This window comes from Gossypium hirsutum, chromosome A08 (assembly GCF_007990345.1).
Source record: "Gossypium hirsutum isolate 1008001.06 chromosome A08, Gossypium_hirsutum_v2.1, whole genome shotgun sequence".
NCBI lineage: Eukaryota > Viridiplantae > Streptophyta > Magnoliopsida > Malvales > Malvaceae > Gossypium > Gossypium hirsutum.
The window spans coordinates 11,384,387-11,408,154 of record NC_053431.1 but is presented as its reverse complement, the minus strand read 5'-3'; the positions used below and the strand labels follow the sequence as shown (position 1 = coordinate 11,408,154).

General features: G+C 32.1%; 1 protein-coding gene across 5 annotated transcripts; it reads left to right on the top strand.

Moving 5' to 3' along the window:
• Positions 1-978: 978 nt before the first annotated feature.
• On the top strand, positions 979-3,805 carry LOC107951280 (heat stress transcription factor A-7a). 5 transcript variants are annotated; one of them, XR_001698392.2, is made up of 3 exons: positions 979-1,631; positions 2,353-3,453; positions 3,554-3,805. XR_001698392.2 is itself a non-coding variant. In XM_016886278.2 (2 exons), the coding sequence occupies exons 1-2, from the start codon at positions 1,317-1,319 to the stop codon at positions 3,118-3,120; spliced, it is 1,083 nt and encodes a 360-aa protein (XP_016741767.1). In that variant the 5' UTR covers positions 979-1,316; the 3' UTR covers positions 3,121-3,805. The 5 variants fall into 5 exon arrangements, 1 of the variants encoding a protein (XP_016741767.1); XR_001698390.2 differs by having other exon boundaries at positions 981-1,631; positions 3,549-3,805; XR_001698391.2 differs by having other exon boundaries at positions 981-1,631; positions 2,353-3,469.
• The last annotated feature ends 19,963 nt before the right edge of the window (positions 3,806-23,768 follow it).

Sequence of the window (23,768 nt, the reverse complement as noted above, 5' to 3'; positions counted from 1 at the left end):
TTCAAAACTAGGGGCGGATTCCATTTTGATATTTTTCTTTTCTTTTTTTTTTTTTACTTTAATCTAATCATGACTTCCTTAATACTAATTTTTTTATTTCACCCTTAATCAAAACTTAACAAATTTTATTTTTAGTGTTGTTATTTTCAAACTGTTAAACTCCAGTACATTTTTAGAAAAGGTAACATGGTGGTTGATTGGCTTGCGCGAATTTATTCTATTAGTGAGGTTGAACTTATAATCATTATTTTTTTCTATACTTTCTATTAAAAAGCTACTTTTAAAAGATAAATTAAGAATTTACACATGTAATATGTTGATTTAAAACTTTATGTATCTACTTAATAAATTTTCATGTGTTATACATTTATATAAATATTAATTTGGAGTAACAATTAATTAATTAAAGTAAATTTAGAAAAAAATCTGCCCACATTTACATAAACTAAATTTAAACATAAAATCTCAATAATCATTTGTGAGATGTTTTGTTATTAATAATTTAATAATAATTTCAATTGATTGAATTGAATTTAAGACCAAAAACTATGTGTGGGACCCATTATCCAACCAATCAAAATTCAGATTACAATGGAATCCAATTTTTTCTCCCAAAAATTAATAATGAAGATCAAGTACCATGCTCTCTTTGATGAAGTTCCAGAACTTTCTACAAGAAAGGAACTATTTATTATTTATTATTTATACTTTTATAAAATAGATATGGCTTTTTAAAATAAATTTATGTTATTAAACCAAAATCAAAACTAAAATAATTAAATATTATAATGAATAAAATAATAAGTTCCATTGGATATGTCTAGAACTTTCTAAATAATTTTTTATAAGTAAATCCCCCACAATTAAATATATTTCTCTTTGTTTAAAACTCTTTTTTTTTTTCTTTTTTTTTTTTGGGAACACTGCTTTCGTGGCTTTTAGTATATAAACGAGCGTGACTAAGCTACCAACTCTACTATAACGGCAAAAACGACCTTCCCAAAGAAGAAACCTCGCACAGAAAAAAAAAAAAAAAGATTCACTTTTTTTCTCTTTATTTTCTGTTTCACTTTCTAATAATCGTACTGGTTCTCTTTTGATTTAGTTTTCAATTTTATTTTTTTGGGTTATTTTTATTTATTTATTTTTAACATGTTTGAGGAATCAGTTTCAGCTCTTCGTATATGAAGCTTTCCCCTGTTTTCAAATTCTCATTTGTTTTACGAACTTAGAATCATCAAAATTAAGGGTTTGAATTCGATAAAGGAATCATTTCGTAATCTTAGGAAGAAAGAATTTAGCGGAGTTTCGGGACCATGAATCCGTATTTTCCGGTGAAGGAAGAGTATCCGAACTCGAGTTATTCACAGTCCGACGATGACCCGCCGGTGATGATGATGGGGCCGGCGCCACCGCAGCCGATGGAGGGTCTTCACGATTCAGGGCCACCGCCATTCCTCACGAAGACCTTTGACATTGTTGATGATCCTAGCACTAATTACATAGTTTCGTGGAGCAGAGCAGGTAGCAGCTTTGTTGTGTGGGATCCTCACGCTTTCTCCACTAATCTTCTTCCTCGATATTTCAAGCACAATAATTTCTCTAGTTTCGTTAGGCAACTCAATACTTACGTAAGTCTTCTTATCTCTCAACCTCTGTTTTCAATTTTCCAAAAAAAAAAAAACCTTTCCAATTTTAAAAATTTCTCTCCAAATATTATTACATCAAGTTAGAATTTCTATTCCACTGGAGGCTAATGTTGAATTATAGTCTTTTAGAAGGTCAAAATGTAATATTGCAGTTTTTAGAGTGACTAAACCATAATTTCACCATTTAGGGGCCAAAGGCGACTGCTTCCTCCATTTCATAGCTTCATAATGATTCTTAGTAAAATGTTTACTTGTTAATGTTCTTCTGGGTTTCACTCATTTTATTTGCTTTACGTTTAGTTTTTTTTTCTTTTTTTTGCAGCAATAATTGATTTTTTTTATTCTTATATCTCTTTGTTCATTGGATGCAAAAAGTTTTCCTCTTTAAATTATTGATGCTCGAGAGTTTTCTTGAAAGTTCTGGAATCTCTCATGACTTACAGATCATCCAAAGTTTATATATATTGTTTTTTATTGCGTTTTTGTAGAGATTGTTCTATCACCATTATTTTAATCCTTTGAGCAACTCCCTTGGGGGTTTCTCTTTTTCTTTTTTAATTTTTAGACCTTAATGGTTCTTTCTGGAAGTGGGACCTCGCTCAATTATTTATTGGTTCTTGTCTCCATCAACAATGGGAACTAAACATAAATTATTAACAAGTTTTTTTTAATTTGATTTATTGTGTGATTTCACTTACTGCAGGGTTTCAGAAAAACTGATCCAGATAAATGGGAGTTTGCCAATGAAGGGTTCCTTAGGGGCCATAAGCATCTGCTGAAGAACATTAGGAGAAGAAAGACCACATCTCAGCCCCCACCATCTCAGCAACCTTTAGGTCCTTGTGTTGAAGTTGGCAGATTTGGGGTAGATGGGGAAGTTGGTCGATTGAAGCGGGACAAGCAGGTGTTAATGATGGAATTAGTGAAACTAAGACAACAGCAACAAAGCACTCGAGCTTATATTCAAGCCATGGAAGAAAGGTTACAAGGCACTGAAAAGAAGCAGCAACAAATGATGTCTTTCTTGGCTAGAGCTATGCAGAATCCAGCTTTCCTCCGGCAGTTGATGCAACAGAAGGAGAAAAGGAAGGAGCTCGAAGAAGCCATGTCGAAGAAAAGGCGACGGCCGATCGATCAACGACATGTAGGCCAATCGAGCCGAGATAGCGAGGGGATAAATCCGGTTAAAACTGAACCTCCGGAGTATGGTGAGTACGGATACCAAGTGACAGAGTTGGAAGCATTGGCACTGGAAATGCAAGGGTATGGTAGGGCCAGAAGGGAGCAGGAGGAACCACAAGATGAACTCCAACATGGACATGGCCATGACAGAGAGCTTGATGAAGGGTTTTGGGAAGAATTATTGAATGAGAGATTTGAAGGAGAGTTGGATATACCTGAAGGAGGTGAAGATGAAGATGTGAATGTATTGGCTGACCGGTTGGGGTATTTGGGTTCAAGTCCAAAGTAGCAATTGCATGTTTTTGTAGCATTAGTACATAATCTCTTAATTTTCTGCAGAAAAGGGGTCTTAAAGAAAAACAACACAATTAGGCCACGATCTATTCACATTGCTTTGAATCTCTGATGCTTTATTTGGCAGGATGGAGGGGGGAGGGGAATTACATTCCAAAAAAGAACCATGTCCAGAGGAAAATCTCTCTTTGTTGCTGGTTTCTCTTCATCTGCAATTCCCTTTTGTATATCCATTTTGCCCGCTTATGTTTCTCTATCTTTGGTTAGGTATTTGCAGCTATGTAGATCAGAATCTGCTGTTGTGTTCATCGTCATGACCTGTTTCGAGGTTCTTTCTTTACAATGTAATGTGCCAATAAGCATTTTAATTCACTAACTAGCTGTACCCTCTTTTTAATTCATTCTTTTTTGGCCTTAAATCAGTGTAGATTTGTTCTGAAGCTGTTGAAAATCGACAAGTTGTAGCTGCAAGTTGCAAAGAAAAAACACGACTAAGATTTTGCTATTGGAATCCAATTCACAATCATCACTTGGTAGCCTTTAACCTTTTTTTTTTTTTTTTGGTCAGTTCAATTTCGCTGTATTTTTGTTCGTCTCTTTCTTGGGAGGCGGTGGCAAGAACCATGGTCGGTGATACTAGACCGTTTAATATCATATCCAACTCCAGTGTTATCACTTAATCTTATAGTGCTTTAATATCATGATTGAGCATTTTTCAACTGATCAAATCAAACTTGGACAATAATGAACAATCATGAAGTTGTTGCATCAGTGCCACGAGAACATTTTTATGGCCAATGACAATGGGATTCTGATTGGTCGCTGTCAAATCTTTGCACCAAATCGCAGTGGTCTAAACTAGGGAATGTAAACAGACGGTTTCTCGCTGCTCGTCTTTTGATGATATTGCTTTCACCAGATGAATTCATGAATTCCCTGATAAGCACTAAAGATTTTTTCTTTAAAATTTTGGTTGATGTTGTTTCTTCAAAAGTTGAAATTTGCAGTGAGTATTGAATTCATAGGAGGTTATGGACATAACCATATTCTCAAAAGCGACGTTCATGGTCATCATATTCTCCTCATTTTCTGTGGCCCAATTTGCATTGAAAATCCCCTTATTTGCTGGCTCTTGGAACATCAAAATCGAGTAAACTCTTTAAAAAGAAGGGAAAAAAATCATTGCAGTAAAAGTTAAAAGAACATTACGAGTTCGGACCAATGTGACTAATTGGGCCTGATTTTGGACCTTATAAACACAAAATATCAAAAAAACATCATTTCTGATACATGTTTGACTATATTGCTTCCTCTGTAGATCACACTGTAATGGGAAGTTAATGTTTTACCGACCAAATGGGGGCTCAGTTGCAGGACCCATTGCAAGTATATAAAGGTAAAAATGTTTTCTTTGAAACAAATAGTGTGATTAGATAGCAATGTGCAACTTGGCAAAACATTTCATCATTTTCATTATATGCATATCAGGAAAAGACCTAACGAACACCCCTTTTTAAACATGATGAGCATGTGATCAATTAAGTTTTAGGACAATGGTTAAATAATTCCAACCTTGTCTCTATGATGGGTCTGTTTTATTTTTCCCTACAAATTTATATATACGGCCGACACGATACTAGTACATTTCACTTTCAATTTCTATATGCTTGAGTGACAAGAAACAGTGCAAAGATCAGTTTCGAATAGTTGCAAGAAAATATTTGACACGGTATACTTGTTTTTGGCTTAACTAGAGGAAAATGTGGCCAAATGAATGACGGGTTTAGCTACATGTCAGCTAATTATTGGTTGCAAAAAGGATAGGATATGAAAATATCAGAAGTTTCCCTTCCACGCGGTTTTCACTGGTATTTATCCCCTGTCTTTCATAAAATTCAATGCATGTTTTTTTCCTTTGACTTTAGTAAGAAACTGAATTTTCAGAGAAAAAAATTAAATCAATATCACAAGTAAGGTCCATAGTTCGCAAATTGTATCCCTGCAATGCGTAAAATGGTTTTCAGAGAAAATTGGGTTTTTTTTTTTCTCATTTTTGGTGCACCGAAGTTGGTGCTAGAATGAAGAAAGATGGTTGATCTATTATGAGCATAAGTTTGAGTTAAATCAGTGGGTTGATGTGTGGCAAAATTTCCCTGGTTCTTAAGAGGGGTTTATTTGCCTCATTGGCAACACCAACATCTCTCACAAGATGTCTCTCATTGAATGGACAAAGTTTTGGACCCTTTTGATGGGTTTTAGTCTGGTGGGCTGCCATATCCAACAAGGCAATGTTTTAGGCCAACTCTGCAGCCTAGTTAAAAGAAACTATAGAAGAGAATAGGTCACGCTACACAAGAGTGCTGATGGATCTTAATACTAAATTTTGGGAGTATAATTATATACTAAAATTCTATCACACACGTATACGTATAGAAATCGCAAGTTTAGAGTTTAAAAGTGTGTTTATAAATAACATACAAAAAATAATGAAATGTAAGATTGAGATTAATACTAATAACATATGAGCAATACGTACAAAATTAAAATTAAAAAAATAGTTTAAATTGTGAGTGAAAAGAAATTCTAAAAGGGCAAAAATATTATATTAAGAATATTAAATGCACTTCAAATATTGATTATAGCATTGTCTTTTTTTTTTGAGTTGGTATTAAGTTAATTTGTGACATTAACTCAATTGACGATATAATCAATAAAATTATAGTATATCAATGGTGTGAGAAAATAATTATATAATATATTTTTTAAGAATTTATATAAAATTTAAATATTACTTTAGTTGAAATGACAAAATTGAAAGATAGAATGTTTGGTGTTTGGGTTCAAATCCATAAGCATGAATTTAAAAAAAAATTATATAAGAAGATAAAAAAAACTCTTAAATTAATATTTATTATTATTTTTAAATAAAAATATTTTAATAATTTAATAATTAAATTGAAACCCCCGGAGGGAAAGAAAAAGTAATATTTAGTAAAATTAATTATAGTTTAGATGATTGTAACCTGTGATCTAGAATTGTACAACATTAACGGTGAATTTTTGGCCTATACGTCTTACTTTTTGTCTTGATATTCTTCATTCCCTATGTCTAAATACACAAGTTGCATTAAAGGCAAGGTAAACATGTATGTGTGGTTTCAAAGCATACAAAATAAACATGTGGTTTAACATTGTCCCATGGTCAAGTCATGTTGTGGAATCAAGGGCTACAAAAAGACAAATGAAGAAGTGCAGCCATTGAGGACACTTAGACTGGGTCTTAATCTCACTGTCCTAAGTCTGCCACACTAGTTTTTCCGGTAAACACGACACATAAATTTGTCTTGGGTTTGATCTCTTTCATTTTAACCTTCCCTTACAAGCATATGTGAGGATGAGGACCATTCCATGACATTGGTTCTAAAATTTTATGGGTGATAATAGTTAGCCCTTTTTTAACAAAACCTGATATTTTAGATATTTGAGTTGCAGCAATTTTGTCTGATATGTTATAGTTTTTCATAGATATGATTCGGTCCGGCAATGTAGGAGCAGCACAGTGGATTGATGGACCAAAAACAAGACAAGTTTTTCCTTCAAGAAGACAAAAATTTTTGGTAATCATTTAAACCAATAGATTAAAATCTTATTTTATCTTCTCATCTTTCACATTGATTTTTCTTTGTTCTCCTTTTGATGCCAATGAGTTGACTCCAGCCCAAAAAGAAAATTTGAAAAATCTATCATTTCATGGTGAAGACAAACAACTCATCATCTAGTTTAAACACACAGGATTATTATTTATTAGTTTAAAATCATTTCAGTGGGTTGGTCACAAGGATTATAGTATAAAGTGTTATCTAAGGATATTACGATGCATTTTCTTTTATTTATAATAAATTTGGATAGTTTTTAAAGGAATTGGTACTTACGGTTGGGCTATTTTAAAGATTATGGGGTCCTCTAATCTTAATTATTTTTATAAATATTTATTTATATATCAATCTTGTCATTGGTACAGTGATAAACTTACATGTAAATTTCAAATTGATCGATATAAAATATAAATGATTGTGTTTGTAAAACCTTTTTCTCTTCCCTTATTGGTTCAAATGTATTAAAAACATTTAAAAATTAAAATCCTAAGGTTTTAACAATTTAAAGATGACTAATTTATCCAGCATTGTGAAAAAAAACCAAGATTTAAGAGAAAATCAAATAGCCACCACCATGACACAATGTTGGTTTTTGTTTCTGACATTGTCAACAGTTGAGTTGCAAACACCAAGAGAGTGTGAACGCTGTTTCTTGGGCTCTTCATAGTTCCTACCTGAAGGAAACTAGGTAAAAACGATGGACACAAACTTAAAGAAATAGAATCAACTGAAAGGAAGAAAGAACTAAATCATTGATTAACTTCTCATTGATGAATACATGAAAAAATACCATTCTCATTCTTTGGAACGAGTTATATAAGCCTCGTATAAAAAATCTAAAACTGCTTACTGACTTACGTAACTAACTAGCAATTGCTAACTATATGACTTAACATTCACCCAGCTTTCCCGTGGGTAAAACCCAAAGAAGAGTCCGAAACTGAGCAAAAGATGCCACCGAAAGTGGTTTGGTAAGTATGTCGGCTACTTGATCACAAGCTGGAACCTCTCATACTATAATGGACTTATCTGCAACTTTCTCACGGACAAAGAACAGATCCAACTCAACATGTTTGAACTTAGAGTGTAGAACGAGATTAGCTGCAATAGCTACGGCACCTGAACTGTCACACCAAACAGTAAGAGTACCGGCTGACTTGACATGCAGCTCTTGAAGTAACGAAAGCAGCCAAACTACTTCAGTAGTAGCGGTCGCAAGATTCCGATATTCAGCCTCAACTGTAGAGTGAGCAACAACCGGTTGTTTCTTAGACCCCCACACCACGGGAGTAGAACCCAAATAAATACAGAACCTTGAAGTGGACCGGCAATCATCAAAATCAAGCCCCCAGTTGGCATCGGCATAAGCGTTCAGAGACAACCGAGCAGACGGTCGGACAATAACTCCAAAGTCAATAGTACCACAAAGATATGGCAAAATGCGCTTTAGAGCAGTCATATGAACATTGGTAGGGTTATGCGTAAATTGACATATCCGATTTACTGCATAAGCAATATCAGGGCGAGTAAGAACTACGTACTAAAGAGCACCAGCCAGACTTCTGTATTCAGTAAGATCCGCTAAACACTCACCATCGTCTTTATTAACGGTAGATGAGCTCATCATCGGGGTGTGGACACTTTTCGCACTACTCATCGATGCTCAATCAAGTATATCCCGTACATACTTTGCCTCACATAAATAGAGACACCCGGAGGAAGACCGACTGACTTCAATCCCAATGACATAGTGAAGATCACCCATATCCTTGAGAGAGAATTCATCATTGAGCAATTTAACAAACCAATCAATAGTGATAGACATGCTGCCTGTGATAATGATATCATCTACATACACCAGGACATAAAGCGTGGAGTCAGACTGAATACGAATAAATAAGGACACATCAGACTTGGAAACCACGAACCCAATTGACACAAGAAACTGCTTCAGCTTTTGAAACTAGACGCGAGGTGCCTGACGAAGACCGTACAACCCCTTCTTTAGACGACACACAAGTGGTTGACCAGTCGAATCATATTGAACATATCCTGGGGGTTGCTGCATAAACACCTCTGTGTCTAACTTACTATTTAAGAAAACATTATTTACATCTACTTGTCGAAGAGACCACCCTCTGGACACGGCAATTGATAGAATAACGTGAATAGTTACAAGTTTAACAACTGGGCTGAAGGTTTCATTGAAGTCGCACCCAAGTACTTGAGAACAACCCTTGGCAACCAATCTGGCTTTACGCCGGGAAATAGTACCATCAGGATTTCTCTTAAACTTGAACAACCATTTGCACCTAATAATTTTGCGATTTGAAGGTAAAGGAACAAGCTCCCAAGTAGAGTTACGAATAAGAGCATCATACTCTGCCTGAGCAGCAATGCGCCACTCATCAGTAGAAAACGCCTCCAGGATTGTGGATGGTTCCATAACTTCAGCAACCATGGCTTTGGGTTTGAAAATGCCTGCTTTAGCTCGAGTTACCATCGGATAAGTGTTGACAAGGGCCAACACGGTAAAGGAATCAGGAGACAATAAAGGAACACTTTCAGCAGACCGGGTAAAACATTCAGGATCAACAGTCTGAGGATAAGACTCTGGATTAGAACTCAAGCCAGTCGGAGGTGAGCCAGATGGAGACAACCCACTTCCAGCGGAAGATGGATTGGAAACACTTAGGAACTGTGAGGAGGGGTTTACAAAAGGAGCAGATACTCTCTGAACAAGAGGTAAAGTGGTGGAGACGGATATACCAAACTCCCGATCTAAACAGTTGATGTCATTTGGAGGAAAAAAATTTACTCTCATAAAAAACATGTCTGAAAATAAAAATTTTACCATTTGGAATACAACATTGATACCCTTTGTGTTGAGAACTGTAACCCAAAAAAATAGAAGGTTGTGACAGAAACTCCAGCTTATGTGATTCATACGAACGTAAGTAAGGATAACAACAACAACCAAAAACCCGTAAATGATCATACGAAGGAGCACATCTATACAAAGCCTGAAAGGGAGACTGCCCATGTAGAACTGCAATAGGAAGGTGATTGATAATATGTACTGCACAGCAAAACGCGTAACCCCAGTATTCCATAGACAGATTCGCTTGGGCCAACAATGTGAGGCCCATTTCCACAAGGTGTCGATGTTTTCGTTCAGCAACTCTATTTTGTTTAGAAGTATATGGGCAAGTTAAACGATGAACAATCCCTTGAGAGGCCAGAATAGATGTGAAAGCCCGGTATTCTCCACCCCAATCACTCTGAAACTGCTTGATGGGCCTGCTAAACTGCGTCTTGACCATTTATTATCACAAGCAACAACACCGGGTCCTCAAAGATCAGATACAACCAATTCAAAAGGTTGATATGTAGTATTAGATACAGGAAATGGTAATTTATGAGATCTACCTTTTTGACATGCAGTATAGATACATCTATTACAACATTTATTAAGCTTGATATTACATTTGTCTAATATAGTGTGAACAATAGAAGCAGACGGGTGACCAAGACGGTTATGCCACAAACAAACATAGAACAATCTATAGTATTATTAGTAACCTTCGTGTGTACAGCAAACGGAGCATGAACAGGCACAGAAAAATGATATAACTCATCACGAATGTGGCCCTTCAATAGGATTTCTTGGGTTTTGATATCCTTAACAACCCAATATGTAAGATGAAACTAAAAAAACATATCATTATCATTAGCAAATTGAGATACCGACAAAAGATTCTTTCGTATACTGGGCACACATAAAACACTGGACAAATATAACAATTTGGATGGGGTGGGTAAAACACCATTACCGATCGACAATATCTGAGTAGGAGTTCCATCACCCATTAATAGAGAAGACATACCTGAGTATGGCGTGGTGTCATGTAATACCGTTGCATCCCGGTAGACATGATGACTAGCACCCGAGTCAAGATACCAGGATATGGAACCAACAGGCATAGGAATATAGGAACCATTTACATCATCATTGGAACCAACTTGTGCCGTGTTAACATGAGATCCAGAAGCAGAAGTGTCAGAAAAATCGGAGGCATGGATATCACCAACACGAGGTAGCCCAATACATGGATCAGAACTCGAGCACACACGAGCACGGGGTTTTGTGTACCACGAAAGTGAGACACCACCGAGCAGCCTAGCATTCGGACCTAAGCCCCATGAAGGATCAACTTGAACATTATTAGTAGTGGGCAGGGGAGTAGGCGGCCTATGTCCAAGGCACCCCAAGTGGCTGCCAAAAATCAAGCGTCACTTGTCCAAACGCAGGCCCAACAGTAGGTGGAGCATTAGCAACAGGCCTGGGCTCATTATTCAACAACCCAGGTGGCCCACGTGCAGGCTGACCATAGTGAGAATCATCCACTTTATACACCGAATTTTGACCAAGGTAATGTGAATTTTGACCAACAAAAACCTGATTTTGACCAGCACTAGGATAGTAACAAACTTAGGCATTTTCATGTGAGGATAAACCCATTCGTCAGTGCTTATTCCGAACGGCGATACTCAGTCATCCCCAGAGAACAGAGGCGCGGGAGCACGGAAAACACGCGAAGCATTCTGACCATCGTGGTGCACCACTGGAGGCAGCGATGGAGGGTCAGAATCCCTGTGATAACGGTAGTAGCACTGTTGTGTGAGATGCCCAAATCGACTACAGATTTGGCACTGAATTCTAGGCCGAAACGACCGCCCACGAGCATGAGATGATGAACGACCACCACGAATGGCACTCTCTAGGACCGGGGACGACGTAGGCTTAACAAGATTCGCATGGAGAGAGAACTCCTAGACCATACGAGATTGCCGACTTTCGCACTCTACAAGGGTGTTGACGAGGCGTTGAAATAGAATAAGACCAGCGGACAAGGAGGCCGAGGAAACGACTGGCTCAAACTTCGGCGGCAGTCTGGCTAGCATGATCTCAACCTTCTCCTCTTCTGAGATCCGTGAGCCTGAAGTATCCAACAAAGCACAAAGGTTTTTAATCCGAGCAACATAAGAGTGAATAAACATGTTACCTTTCTTGAGGGAATGAAGTTCATGACGAAGACGCGATTGTTTGGCCCTCGTATCAACCGCAAAAAGATCCATCGCCGTGGTTCAAACATCACACGCGGACTTAGCATCAGTGAACGACGGAAGCAGAGAGGCACTGATCGTGGAAAGAAGCCACGAGGTCAAGAATCGGTCCTATTGTTTGAAAACTTGAGCCGATGGATTCAGAACTAGTGAACCATTTGTAGAGTGAACAAATCTAGCTGGCGGAGGTAAGGTACCATCTAACAAACCAAGAAGATCATAACCGTCAAGTATCAACTTGACTTGCTACTGCCATTGCATGTAGGTCTCCTCAGTGAGCTTAATTACCTCATGACGAGGAAAGGAAATGATCATACGATCAGCAGAGAATGACACAAGATTTGGCTCAACCGCAACGGAATCGGTGAAATTAGTAGTGGTCGTAGATCCCAAGATCATCTAGCGAATGATACCATGAAGGAAACTAGGTAAGAACGATGAACACAAACTTAAAGAAATAGAATCAACTGAAAGGAAGAAAGAACTGAATCATTGATTAACTTTTCATTGATGAATACATGAAAAAATACCATTCTCATTCTTTGGAACGAGTTATATAAGCCTCGTAGAACAAATCTGAAACTGCTTACTGACTTACGTAACCAACTAACACCTGCTAACTATATGACTTAACACTACCATATTTGCATCACCGACATGATTCTTCTGCATTGATTTTGGACTTTTCATCTATAGTTTAACATGTTGGCTGAAATTGAACAATTGCAATGGTCGTCGCGTCAACCTGATTAGGTCACAATTTCCTTCACAACTAAGCTTTACATTATCAGGGAATGAGTCGAATGAATGGTATGGGTGTTTTTGGAAGGTGTAAATTAGGAAGGGATGCTAATGTATGTCATGGCTTAATTTATTGAGGGTTAATTTTTAAAAAAAAATTAAGATCAAATTGATATAATGTATAACTGTCAGATGATTAAATTTCTTATTATACCAATTTAGAATGGTCACAAAAGTTTTCCATTGCTTAGTCAATGACAGTTAATGAATGGTATGGGTGTTTTTGGAAGGTGTAAACCAAGAAGGGATGCCCATGTATGTAATGACTTAATTACATAATACGTAAATAATGAGGGTTAATTTTTTAAAAATTTGAGATCAAATTTATATAATGTATAAATTTCATATAGCTAAATTTCATATTTTATCAATTTAGAACTGCCACTTTAGTTTTCTATTACTTAATCAATGACAATTAATGAAAATGGATTAAAAAAGACAAATTATTATAAAATAAAAAAAAGAAACTTAAGCATAGATGAGTAACCTATAATGTAGTTTACCCAAAATATTATTATCTTAAAAAAAAACTAATAGTATATATTCTCCAACCTTATGCTAGGATTAGAATAAAGAGAAGGAAAATAAAGGAAAGTAAGAAAAAGGAAGAATATTTTTTTAAGAAAAAGGAAGAATATTTTTTTGTTGAGATTGGTTTTAAGTTTTTTTTTTAAATTTAAGTAAGGAAAAAAAAAAGCTTCCATAAAATCAGTCTTCATTAACCCAAAATTTGGGAGAAAACTAAGAAAAAAAAAAGTAAAAGCTATAAATTTTCTTTTTTTTATCCTCTTCCTCTTTCATATAAATTATTTTATAAGAAGGTTGTAAATGTAAAAAAAAAAATCATAATAAATCATATTTTCATTTCATGATATTGAATAATATTTTCCTTCTTTTCTCTTTTTCTCTCTTCCTTTATAATATATAATTCAAAGACAGTGTAAAATAAAGGAAGGAAGGAAAAACAACCCTCTTTCCTTCATTTAAACAACTTTTTTTTATTAAGGGTATATTAAAATAATTATTTTTGTTTGTATCAGATTACATTTTAATAATTTATGTTTGAAATATTATGTTTTAGTCACTTATAATATCGTGTTGTAACATTTTAGTTACTGAGCCGTTAATTTCCGCTAATGGTATAATGGTAAACTGATGTGGCATGTTAAATCATCATTTCAAAATTAAATTTTAGGTTAAATTCTACAATTGATCCCTATATTTTTTTCATTTTGAGAAATTTAATTTTTTTATGTTCTTTTAACTTTTATTTATTTATTTTCCATTCTCTTCTGCTTCTCCCTCTGTTTACATTAAAAGAAATGCAGAATGAAGGAAACAGAAGGAGTAGCAAAAGGAAATGGAAAATAAAGAAAAAAAAGGAAAGTTAAAAGAACAAAAAAGAAAAAAAAATTACTCAAAAGAAATAGGAGGACCAATTGTATAAATTAACCTAAAATTTTTGTTGGAAATGATGATTTAACGTGCCACATCAGCTTTTCGTTAAAGACAATTAATGGCTGAGTGACTAAAATGTTACAATGCGATAACATGACTAAAACATAATATTTAAAACATAAATAACTAAAATATAACATGAGATAAATAAAAGTGATTATTTTGATAGTTTATCCTTTTATTACTCCAAATAAAATTAAAATAGTATTGTTGAATTTTATTTATCTAAAATTTGAAAGAAAAGTCGGAGAAAGAAATTAATTTTTATTTTACGATTTTAAATATATTTTTCTTTTAGTAATAATTTACATAAATTATTTTATAAAAATATATATAATTGAAAAAAGTCATTATATTAAATCATTTCCATAATTTTAACCAAAACATATGTTATAAACAAATCTTTTATTTCCCTTTACTAATTTTGTTGAGCATGTTTCGTTAAATTTAAGATATAATTTTCTAGTTAAACTTTGATTAGTTTAAATTATTTTATCATTTGACCTATAAATAAGCTTTTTTACAACCTTAGAAAACATATACACCCATTAAAATATTAGAATTCATAACACTTTTGGATAATTTTATATTTTTGTTTTAAGAGTTCTTTATTTTCGAGTTTCAGGGTTTAATTTTTATCTTCATGTTTTGTACTTTTCATAAAATTATATTTTTCTTGTAATTTTTTTATCCTCTTTGAAGGATTTTTTACGTTAAATTTACATATTTAATTTCTCTAACTTCTTCCACTATTTTTTGTTTACTAATTCATTACTTAATTAATTCCATCCCCAACAAATCTTAACCTTCTAAACAACATACATATATCATTTCCCTTTAGTTTCTTTTACCTTTGTTTCCTTTAGAATTATTTTATCTAAATAAATTTTAATAAAAACCAATCTGACAACTTTTAGTTTATATATAGTGACAAATCTGCTATTCGCCAGTTAACACAACTTCAGTCACATGAGTGGAACACGTGGGGTCAAGATAGAGCTTAAAGTTGGGGTCCAACTGTCCTAGTCAGCGCTCGTGACCGGCAAATCTACAACAGTAAATTATTTTGTTAATTGAAAATATATATGCCCCTATCTATGACTAGTATGTATCAATCTCTATCTCTTTACCTTTCTCGTGAGTTTCATCAATATAAGCCCCACTTGTAACATCGCCGGCCGGCCCCACTTTTTAATTGGGCTTTAAACTACAAGGCCTCCGTTATCATTCATTTTTGGCCCATTTTCTCCTTTCCTACAAACCCCTTCTAGTTGTTAGTAATAACAATTGTACCATGAAACACGACACATGAGATTTAACTATAATAAGCATGTCTTAAATCTAGTTAGCCGCCATAGTTGATATCATCCTTAAAAATAGGAATAAGCTTAAATTGACCACCAACACTGTTATTTAAAATATTTTCGTTCCTTTTTTTTTCTTTCGACAATTCTTAGAAGTGGATATGAGTTCAATAATCTTTTTAATACAATATCTAGAACTACCTATAGTCCCTCTACAATCTTTAAATAAGAAGATAATTCACTTCAGAATACTTGAACCCACATTCTCTTACACTGACAGCAATACTAATACTAATCAAATTAAGGCTCAATTGGCCAATGGCCTTAATCTTATTATTAAGATAAAAGGACGGAGAGAAAAAAAATATGAAAATAATAAGTTTATTTTAAATTTTTAAGAGTAAAAACTATATGAAACTGAAATTCGTTACCAATCATTTAATATCATTTTATTTTTATTTTTGATATCATCGATACTTCACTTTGTTGAAACTTTTAACTCAAAGTTTGTATACATTTAGATTCAGACTTAAACCCCTAAAATCTCAATTCTATTGGTTCCTATTGTATACTATTATGCGGATTCCTTCTTTTATTTTACCAATCTCATGTTGCCATTCACAAATATCTTTGTATGTTTTTCCCATAAAAACTTACTTGTAAATACACCATTAATGAAGATTTTAGGGATTTAAGTTTGAATATAAACGTATATAAATTTTGGGTTTAAAGTTTAAGTAAAATAGTGCGTTGATGACATGAAAAAAAAGATGAGATGATATTAAATTTTGGGTATTTCAACTTCATATGATCCTTTCTTGTTTTAGAAAATGTAAAATATATTTTTTTAAATAAAAGTAAAAATTTGTTTTGATTAATGAAAATACAAAAAAACATGTTTTTGAGATTTTTTTATATTAAAAACATGAGAAATAAAATAGAATAATAATAAAATAACATTTAGTCTCTTGACTTGACCATTTTTTCCATCTTGGACTTTGAACTTTTGTTTAGCCCCACATTAGTTTCAAAATTTGATAGCTTTTTCCAATTTGGTCTCTAAACTTGAATTTTCTTAAGGTATGGTGATATGACATTTTGAAAATTTTGTCACATTAATTTTTTTAATTATTTTTAATTTTTAATTTTTTTATAAATTTTTAGGATTTTATATAATTTTTGAAAATTTTCAAATGATGACATGGCATAATCTTAGAGTGTCACATTTCATACCTTAATGGAATCTGAGTTCATGAACAAAATTAAGAAAAGTTGCCAATTTCCAAAATTAATGTGGACAATAAAAAAGTCCTGAGACCAAATTGAGAAAATTTATCAAGTTTAGAGATTAAATGTTACTTTACCCCTAAAAAATCTTACAGTTCTATGGACTTGAACCAAGATCAAAGATTTGATATTTAAAAAATTGTTAAAAAAAATTTGTTGTTTACATAAACTCGAATCATTCATAAATTAAATTTATACTATATTTGGTAGGAGCACAATTTTTTACACATGTTTTAGTATACGAGTTAGCAATAAACTAATTCAGTTGGTAATATTTAGCTACTTTCATGACTTATTTTTAGTAAAGAGAATGAAAGATTTTCGCTTAATTTGAAGATGTCTTATTTATTTACAAGAGTTAATACACATCTTTCTAATTTCAAATTTAAATTTGTATTAACTATTTTTTATTTTATATCTAATTATTATAATACATATGTAATAAGTGAATAGACTGGCGGACAAGATGGCTAACATTGCTATGTACCGAAAAATATAATTGTTTCTGCAATTTTTAAATTAAACTAAATGTGGGTTTGGATGGATGGTGTGTTTACCTGCAATTAGTGTAAAAATAACGGTGGCGGTGAGATTAGATACTGTAATATAAGACAAAAAGTAAGCTAAACGTGCCGCATCGCCCATCTAAACCCACCCTTATATAAATACAAAAAAAATATAACTGATGGGGAAATTATTGTTAGAGCTTATGCAAGTATAGGTACAAAAATAGATACTAAACTTATTTTTATATTTTAAATATTAAAATATATATGTAGAAAAGAAAAAGATAAAAAATGTGGTGTAGTGAAGCTGGGCAAGAGAGCCAAAACTGCATGCGTGAATCTGGTAATAGAAGAACCCGTGAAGAAGGAGATGGACCCCATTTGGTGGTAGCTTTGCCATTCTTTCCCAATCCCCATCTTTTTGCATGCAAACACAGGGGCAAAATAATAGTATCAGTTTCGTATAATTGCATTTGCATGGCCGATTCATTCCCTATATTTAGACGCCCATCATAACTCTGCATCACTCCCTCATTTATAGCTTGGAATGGTATTCTCTTTTCTTCTTCATATTTTGGGCAATACCAATTTCCTGGGATTTTTCTTAGAACCCAAATGGGACTTGTGCTTTTGCTAAACTTGTATATATATTGAAGACCTTAGGGTAATTTCTTGCCCTGTAATTAATTTCCCTTTTTTTATTTTCATTGTTTTACTAGCATATATGTAAACAGGAGATTCATTGTTTTTTTAAATAAATTTATTTAATCAAATTGATATGTACAGCCTCAAAAGTTGGATCGGTAAAACATAAATTCGTCTTATCCAACATGACAAGGGAGCATCAATATCTCACAAAAAACCAAACGATACAAGAAATTTTATTTGAATATCATATATATTATATAGGATTTATATTTCAATGCACTAATGACATTTTTTTAAGTCAATTTTTTAAATTTATATCCTCAATTATTCTAAATATTAAAATTAATTAAAATTTATATAAAAATATATTTAAAATTGAATGTTTTTATAAATATTCTTTTGAATTTTTTTTACAATATATATTTTCAAAATTTTATCTATTATGAATTTTAAAGTTGGAAATTTTTTTATTACTAAAATTCAAAATGTGCCAACTTTTTTTTGGGATGGATGGAGTATTTTTTCCAAGGGACCTCTAATATAACTATAATATTATTTCAAGGTGTATTAAATTAATGTCATGAGTAATTGGACATAATTTAATTAAATAAATGTAAAACAAAAAACTCAATTTTAGCTTTTTTTTCCATCAAAGCAACATAGAATTTTTTTTAAATCACTAATTTAATTTTTTAAGCATATTTGATCATTCAAATTAAAAATTGATAGAATTTTTCAATGAAAAAAGGGTTAAAATGATAAGTAGATTTATCACTTAATGTGAATTTTTTCAGTTATTGTTATTTTCTTTTAACATTATCCTTTTAAACATTTTACCTTTAATTTTTTTTAAATTGTTATTTATCAAATAATCTAATTACATTTAGTACTTAATTGTAATTTTAAATAATATACCAAATAGATTTAATAACTTAATTTTTTCATTTATCAAACAACACTTATTTATGATACTATATAAATTTACGGATACACTACTATAATTTATTTTATAATTTTTCAATTTCAAAATTGGTATGTGATAACTATCTTTTTTTTTTTAAAAAAATCCTACTATAAATAAATTCTTTATAGAAAATACTACCTTTTTTAAAAAATATTAAAATATTATATTATTCATTTTTATATTATAGATATTTTAAAAATATATATTTAGTACATTTTCATTTTTTTCAAGTTAAGATACTATTATTATTAGTTTACTCCACATCAGTTAAAAAATTGTTTAATTTGTTGATTGAGTCTTAGCTCGATTCACATGGGTATTATTGTCAAATATAGGAGGACGTGAGTTTAAAAGCGCTGAATGTATTATCCTCCGATTTATGGGTTTAGGGAGGGGCTATAAATAGTTATAAAAATCATGTCAAAAAAGCAAATATGATCATAACTTATAATGAAATTGTTAAAAAAATTTATGTAATTGTTTTTAGATTTTTAAAGAATCATGTGACAAATTGTAGTATATGAGAATGGGGATTGGCTTAGCTTGTATGTTTTGTTAACTTTGCTGCCTTATATACAAACCCTTTGTTCCCTTCTACCGCAACACGTATGCCCTCTAAATAAAGGGAACGGGGCCCCTTATGTTTTCACATGCAATTACTGTTCTATATCGGCTATTGCCTATTGATGGCAAAATCATTTTAGCGTACTGTAGGATTGTTGGTTGTAATTTTATATTTTCTTATTTAGTTGAAGATTATTTTGAATGGATAATATAATATATTTTTTATAATGTGAGATTTGCGATCATTTTACTTTTTTTTTTAATTTATTTTTTTGATAATTTTTATATCAAATTTACTGTTCATATTTGATGTTTGCGATTGTCCCTTTCAATAATGTATTCATTAATGTTCAAATTTGTATTCTCTCCTTAAATGCGCAATGTATCTTATCACTACATCCAAGAGTGAGGTAAGTGTTTGGTAGTTTCCCATTTTATGATTTCAATAGAATGTGATTATTGGGAAAATTATTTTGCAAAATTTGGTATATGTTAGAAAGTATTGATTAAGATCCGTAAAAAGTTACATTATCATGCTTGGTTCGCTAAATATTTTCTTGAAAATGTAATTAGACTTGTCCATAGGTCGAGTCACCCGGCTCGACTTGAAGGCCTACTTAAAAAGTGGGAGGGTTTGAGCAAAAACATAAGTTTGAAAAATGGACTAGGACAAAAAAAACTACCCATTTAGAAAACGGGTTGAGCCTCAGATAAGGTTTTTTTGGCCTGGGCCCGGCCTTACCCGAATTTGCAAAAAGATTTTTTTTTGTTTTTCCACTATTTTACTATTATATTGCAACTATTTTGTTGTTATTGTTTGAATATTATATAACTCTTATTTTATTATTAAATTGACTACTATTTTAGAGACATTTACTTTTTAAGTTGCACCTATCTTAGTGTTATTTAAGTATAAAGATTTTTAAAATTTATTTTTAATTTGTTGGGAAACATTTATTTTAATATTTTTAGTGTTTTTTGATGTATTATATTTTAAATAAAAATTATACAAAAAATAATATAAAAAAATTAAATACGGTCGGGCCGGGTCAGGCCCGAGTTTTAGTATTTTTATTTAGGTTGGGCTTGGAAAAAAATTTAGGCCCATTTTTTTGTTAGGCCCGGGCCTAAATTTTTGTCAAGGCCCGGCTCATGGGCAGGTCTAAATGTAATGATAATTTACAAATTTATCTTTATTAAATTAAAATAATATTGATGCATTTAATATTTTAGAATAAACTTTATTAGTAATAAGTTTTTAGATTAAATATTTAATAATAATTTAATTGATATTTTTTAAAATTATTATTTTGATTGAAATCAAAATTATTTCTTATTTAACTTACATGTATTCTCTAAATTTCAATCCATATACCAAAACGGAAAGAGGTGAAAACAATAGAAAATAAATATAAAATATAAACAAAATACAATGTAGATGATTAAATATGCGTATCGAAAATAAAATTAAAAAAACATACTTTTAAAGAATTAATTGAAATAACAAGAGAGTTGATAGTAGAAATGAGGTAATAGATTTTTTTTTTACATTTAATAGATCAATACTCAAAACCAAAATAAAATAGGGTTAATTTTTTTATTTAATGTCTTTTAACTTTCCAACTTACATAGGAAAGTAACTTTCTTACTTTTTATCATCGCAATCACATTACTATGTTTGTGGGAAAGTTAGATTCTAAAAAAAACAATTTTTTTTGAAATATCAAATGTTAAAATTATTTTCCAACTGATTAAATTTTCAAGAAAGTTATCACTTTTTATCATACCAAATGTTACCTTATTGGTGATTTTAATTTATTTTCATTAAAGAAAAATAGTAAAAGTAATAAATACTAGAAATGAATTGGACTTTCAAAATTTTTTAATATATTCTCTCAAGTAATATTTCAACTATATTTATTTATTATAAGTAATTTTGTAGATTATTATTCGAATAAATTCAACTTTTGTGTATTATATTATTACATTACTTAATGGAGACGAATCCACTTACACTAGTGTAAAATTAAAGTCTTTAGTTTTACACAATTTTCTATAATTTTGTACTATCAGTATTTTAATGATCAAATCATCATTTTTTATATTTCATTCATATAGATCATACACGTCAAATTTGATGTAAATTAAAATTTTATAACTATTTGTTTTATGAAAAAATAACTTTCAACAGTACAATAAATATTAATATAAACAATATTTTAGATCGATGTGGTAGATGTATCAAATCAATTCAAAAATTTACATGCATGACAAGTACAATTATATTAATAAATTCAACAATCTGATCTTTAAAATATCAATCATACAAATATATACAAAATGGTATATAACTATTTTAGATTTTGATAAATTTTATTATAATACATAATTTTGTAGGTGGGATAGAAGGAGGCCTTGTTGGGGTTTTATTTTGAGGGATATGAGAATGAGAGAAGAGAAACGCTAATAACAAAAGAGAGAGGTCTGGAAATGTAAAAGATATTGATTAAGATTCCAAAACAACTCCATCCAAAAGATATCTATTAATAGTTACCTAGGAGAGTGTGATGAGTGATCACCATAAAAATGGATTTTGTTTATAATTTATATAGAATATGGAAAACAACATTATCCAAAAGGCTTCATAACATATGCTAAAATTGTAAAACCTTTACCATGTATCTATCACCGGAATAGGGATTCAGAGCATTACCAAGTAATCGCAATCTAATCATTCATTTCAAACATTTCAAAAATCATAAAATGATTCATCATTAACATGCATAGAGTCCCTTATTAAGCCTTTGAGAGTTTGAAAACACTTTAGAAATGATTTGAGACTAAATCAGGAACATTTAAAAATTTTAGGAAAAATTTAGAAAATATTTTAACTGCAGGGTTCACACGGCCGTGTGGTCAGGCCGTGTGACTCACATGGCTAAGTCACATGCCCATGTGTATGGCCGTGTGGGCATTCGAAATAGGGACACACGACCATGTCCCAGTCCTTGTAACTCTCTGACTTGGGTCACACGGCCAAGCTACACGCCCCTGTGCCAGGCCGTGTACCCTTCGAAATGACATTGCATGCTCGTATGCTAGCCGTGTGTTTCACACGGCCAAGTCACACGCCCATGTGTTTGGCCGTGTGGACCTAAAATGTGTCTTAAATAATAAATTTACCATTCCCTACAAGCTTGAACATTAAACAACTCAAAAACCATTCATTTAATCTGTTCAAAACACAATCAAACACATTCAAAACATGCCAAAACAATCATCCTAGGTGCCTAACCAATGTACCCTCATTGGTACCACATTTTTATCATCAAAACATATCATCAATGCATCATCCAAATTAAAATTATAAACATGTCAAAATCCATTAATTTGGCCTAGCTCATATTTACCTAAAACATTAACTTAAATTCACATGCACATACCAAGCTTTGGTTCAATTTACCATACCATACTATGGCTTCAAACACAAACACATGATTATATGTACCAAGCCAACATTACACTTATAACCTCATTTACAATCCATCCCCAAAATAACTATCATTTAGACATCCTAGGTACATGCCGACACAAAAGATAAACATCACCACATTTGAGTTTGGGATCATTGTTGGATGCTGAACCGACGATCAAAAGTGAAGTATCTAACTTACGAACTGAAAAATAAAATTGTACACTAAGTATAACTCAGTGATATTTCTATAATCCAAACATTTAAAGACAAGAGATTACAAATGTATAATTGAAATATAAACACATATTAATATTTAAAAATCACAACTACCATATACCAACTCTTTGAATCCATACATAATAGCATATCATTTCATACTATATTCAACTTACACATGCTATCATATTTCATTTGTTTCACAAATATCCCAATTCTCATACTTGCTATATAAATAGCTTTTCACAATTTGATTCACATTTCATTTAAACAATGGCATTATCCATTCCATATCCACTTCATGAATACATAACATGTATCTCATTTTCATGTTCCAAATCACTATCTCATTTTCAATTCTCATACAATTTCAAAAATTTCCTTCAGTGCAGGGGACACACGCTTTTGTGGCCAGGCCGTGTGGCTCACACGACCAAGGGACACGCCTGTGTCTTAGGCTGTATGGGCATTCGATGTGAGGCACACGGCCGTCTCCCAACCTGTATCCATACCGGTGTAACTCTCTGACGTGGGCTACACGACCAAGCTACACACCCGTGTTGTAACGACCTGAAATTTACGTGTACCAAAAAAGTGCATTTTTAGGTCTTCATTTTTGTGAAACAGATTCATAAAT

What these genes read in the sequence shown, in the direction of transcription:
- LOC107951280 (XM_016886278.2), top strand. Translation starts at nt 1,317, where the DNA reads ATGAATCCGTATTTTCCGGTGAAGGAAGAGTATCCGAACTCGAGTTAT. An exon ending in TTAGGCAACTCAATACTTAC is followed by an intron (nt 1,632 to 2,352) that starts GTAAGTCTTCTT and finishes CACTTACTGCAG; the next exon opens with GGTTTCAGAAAAACTGATCC.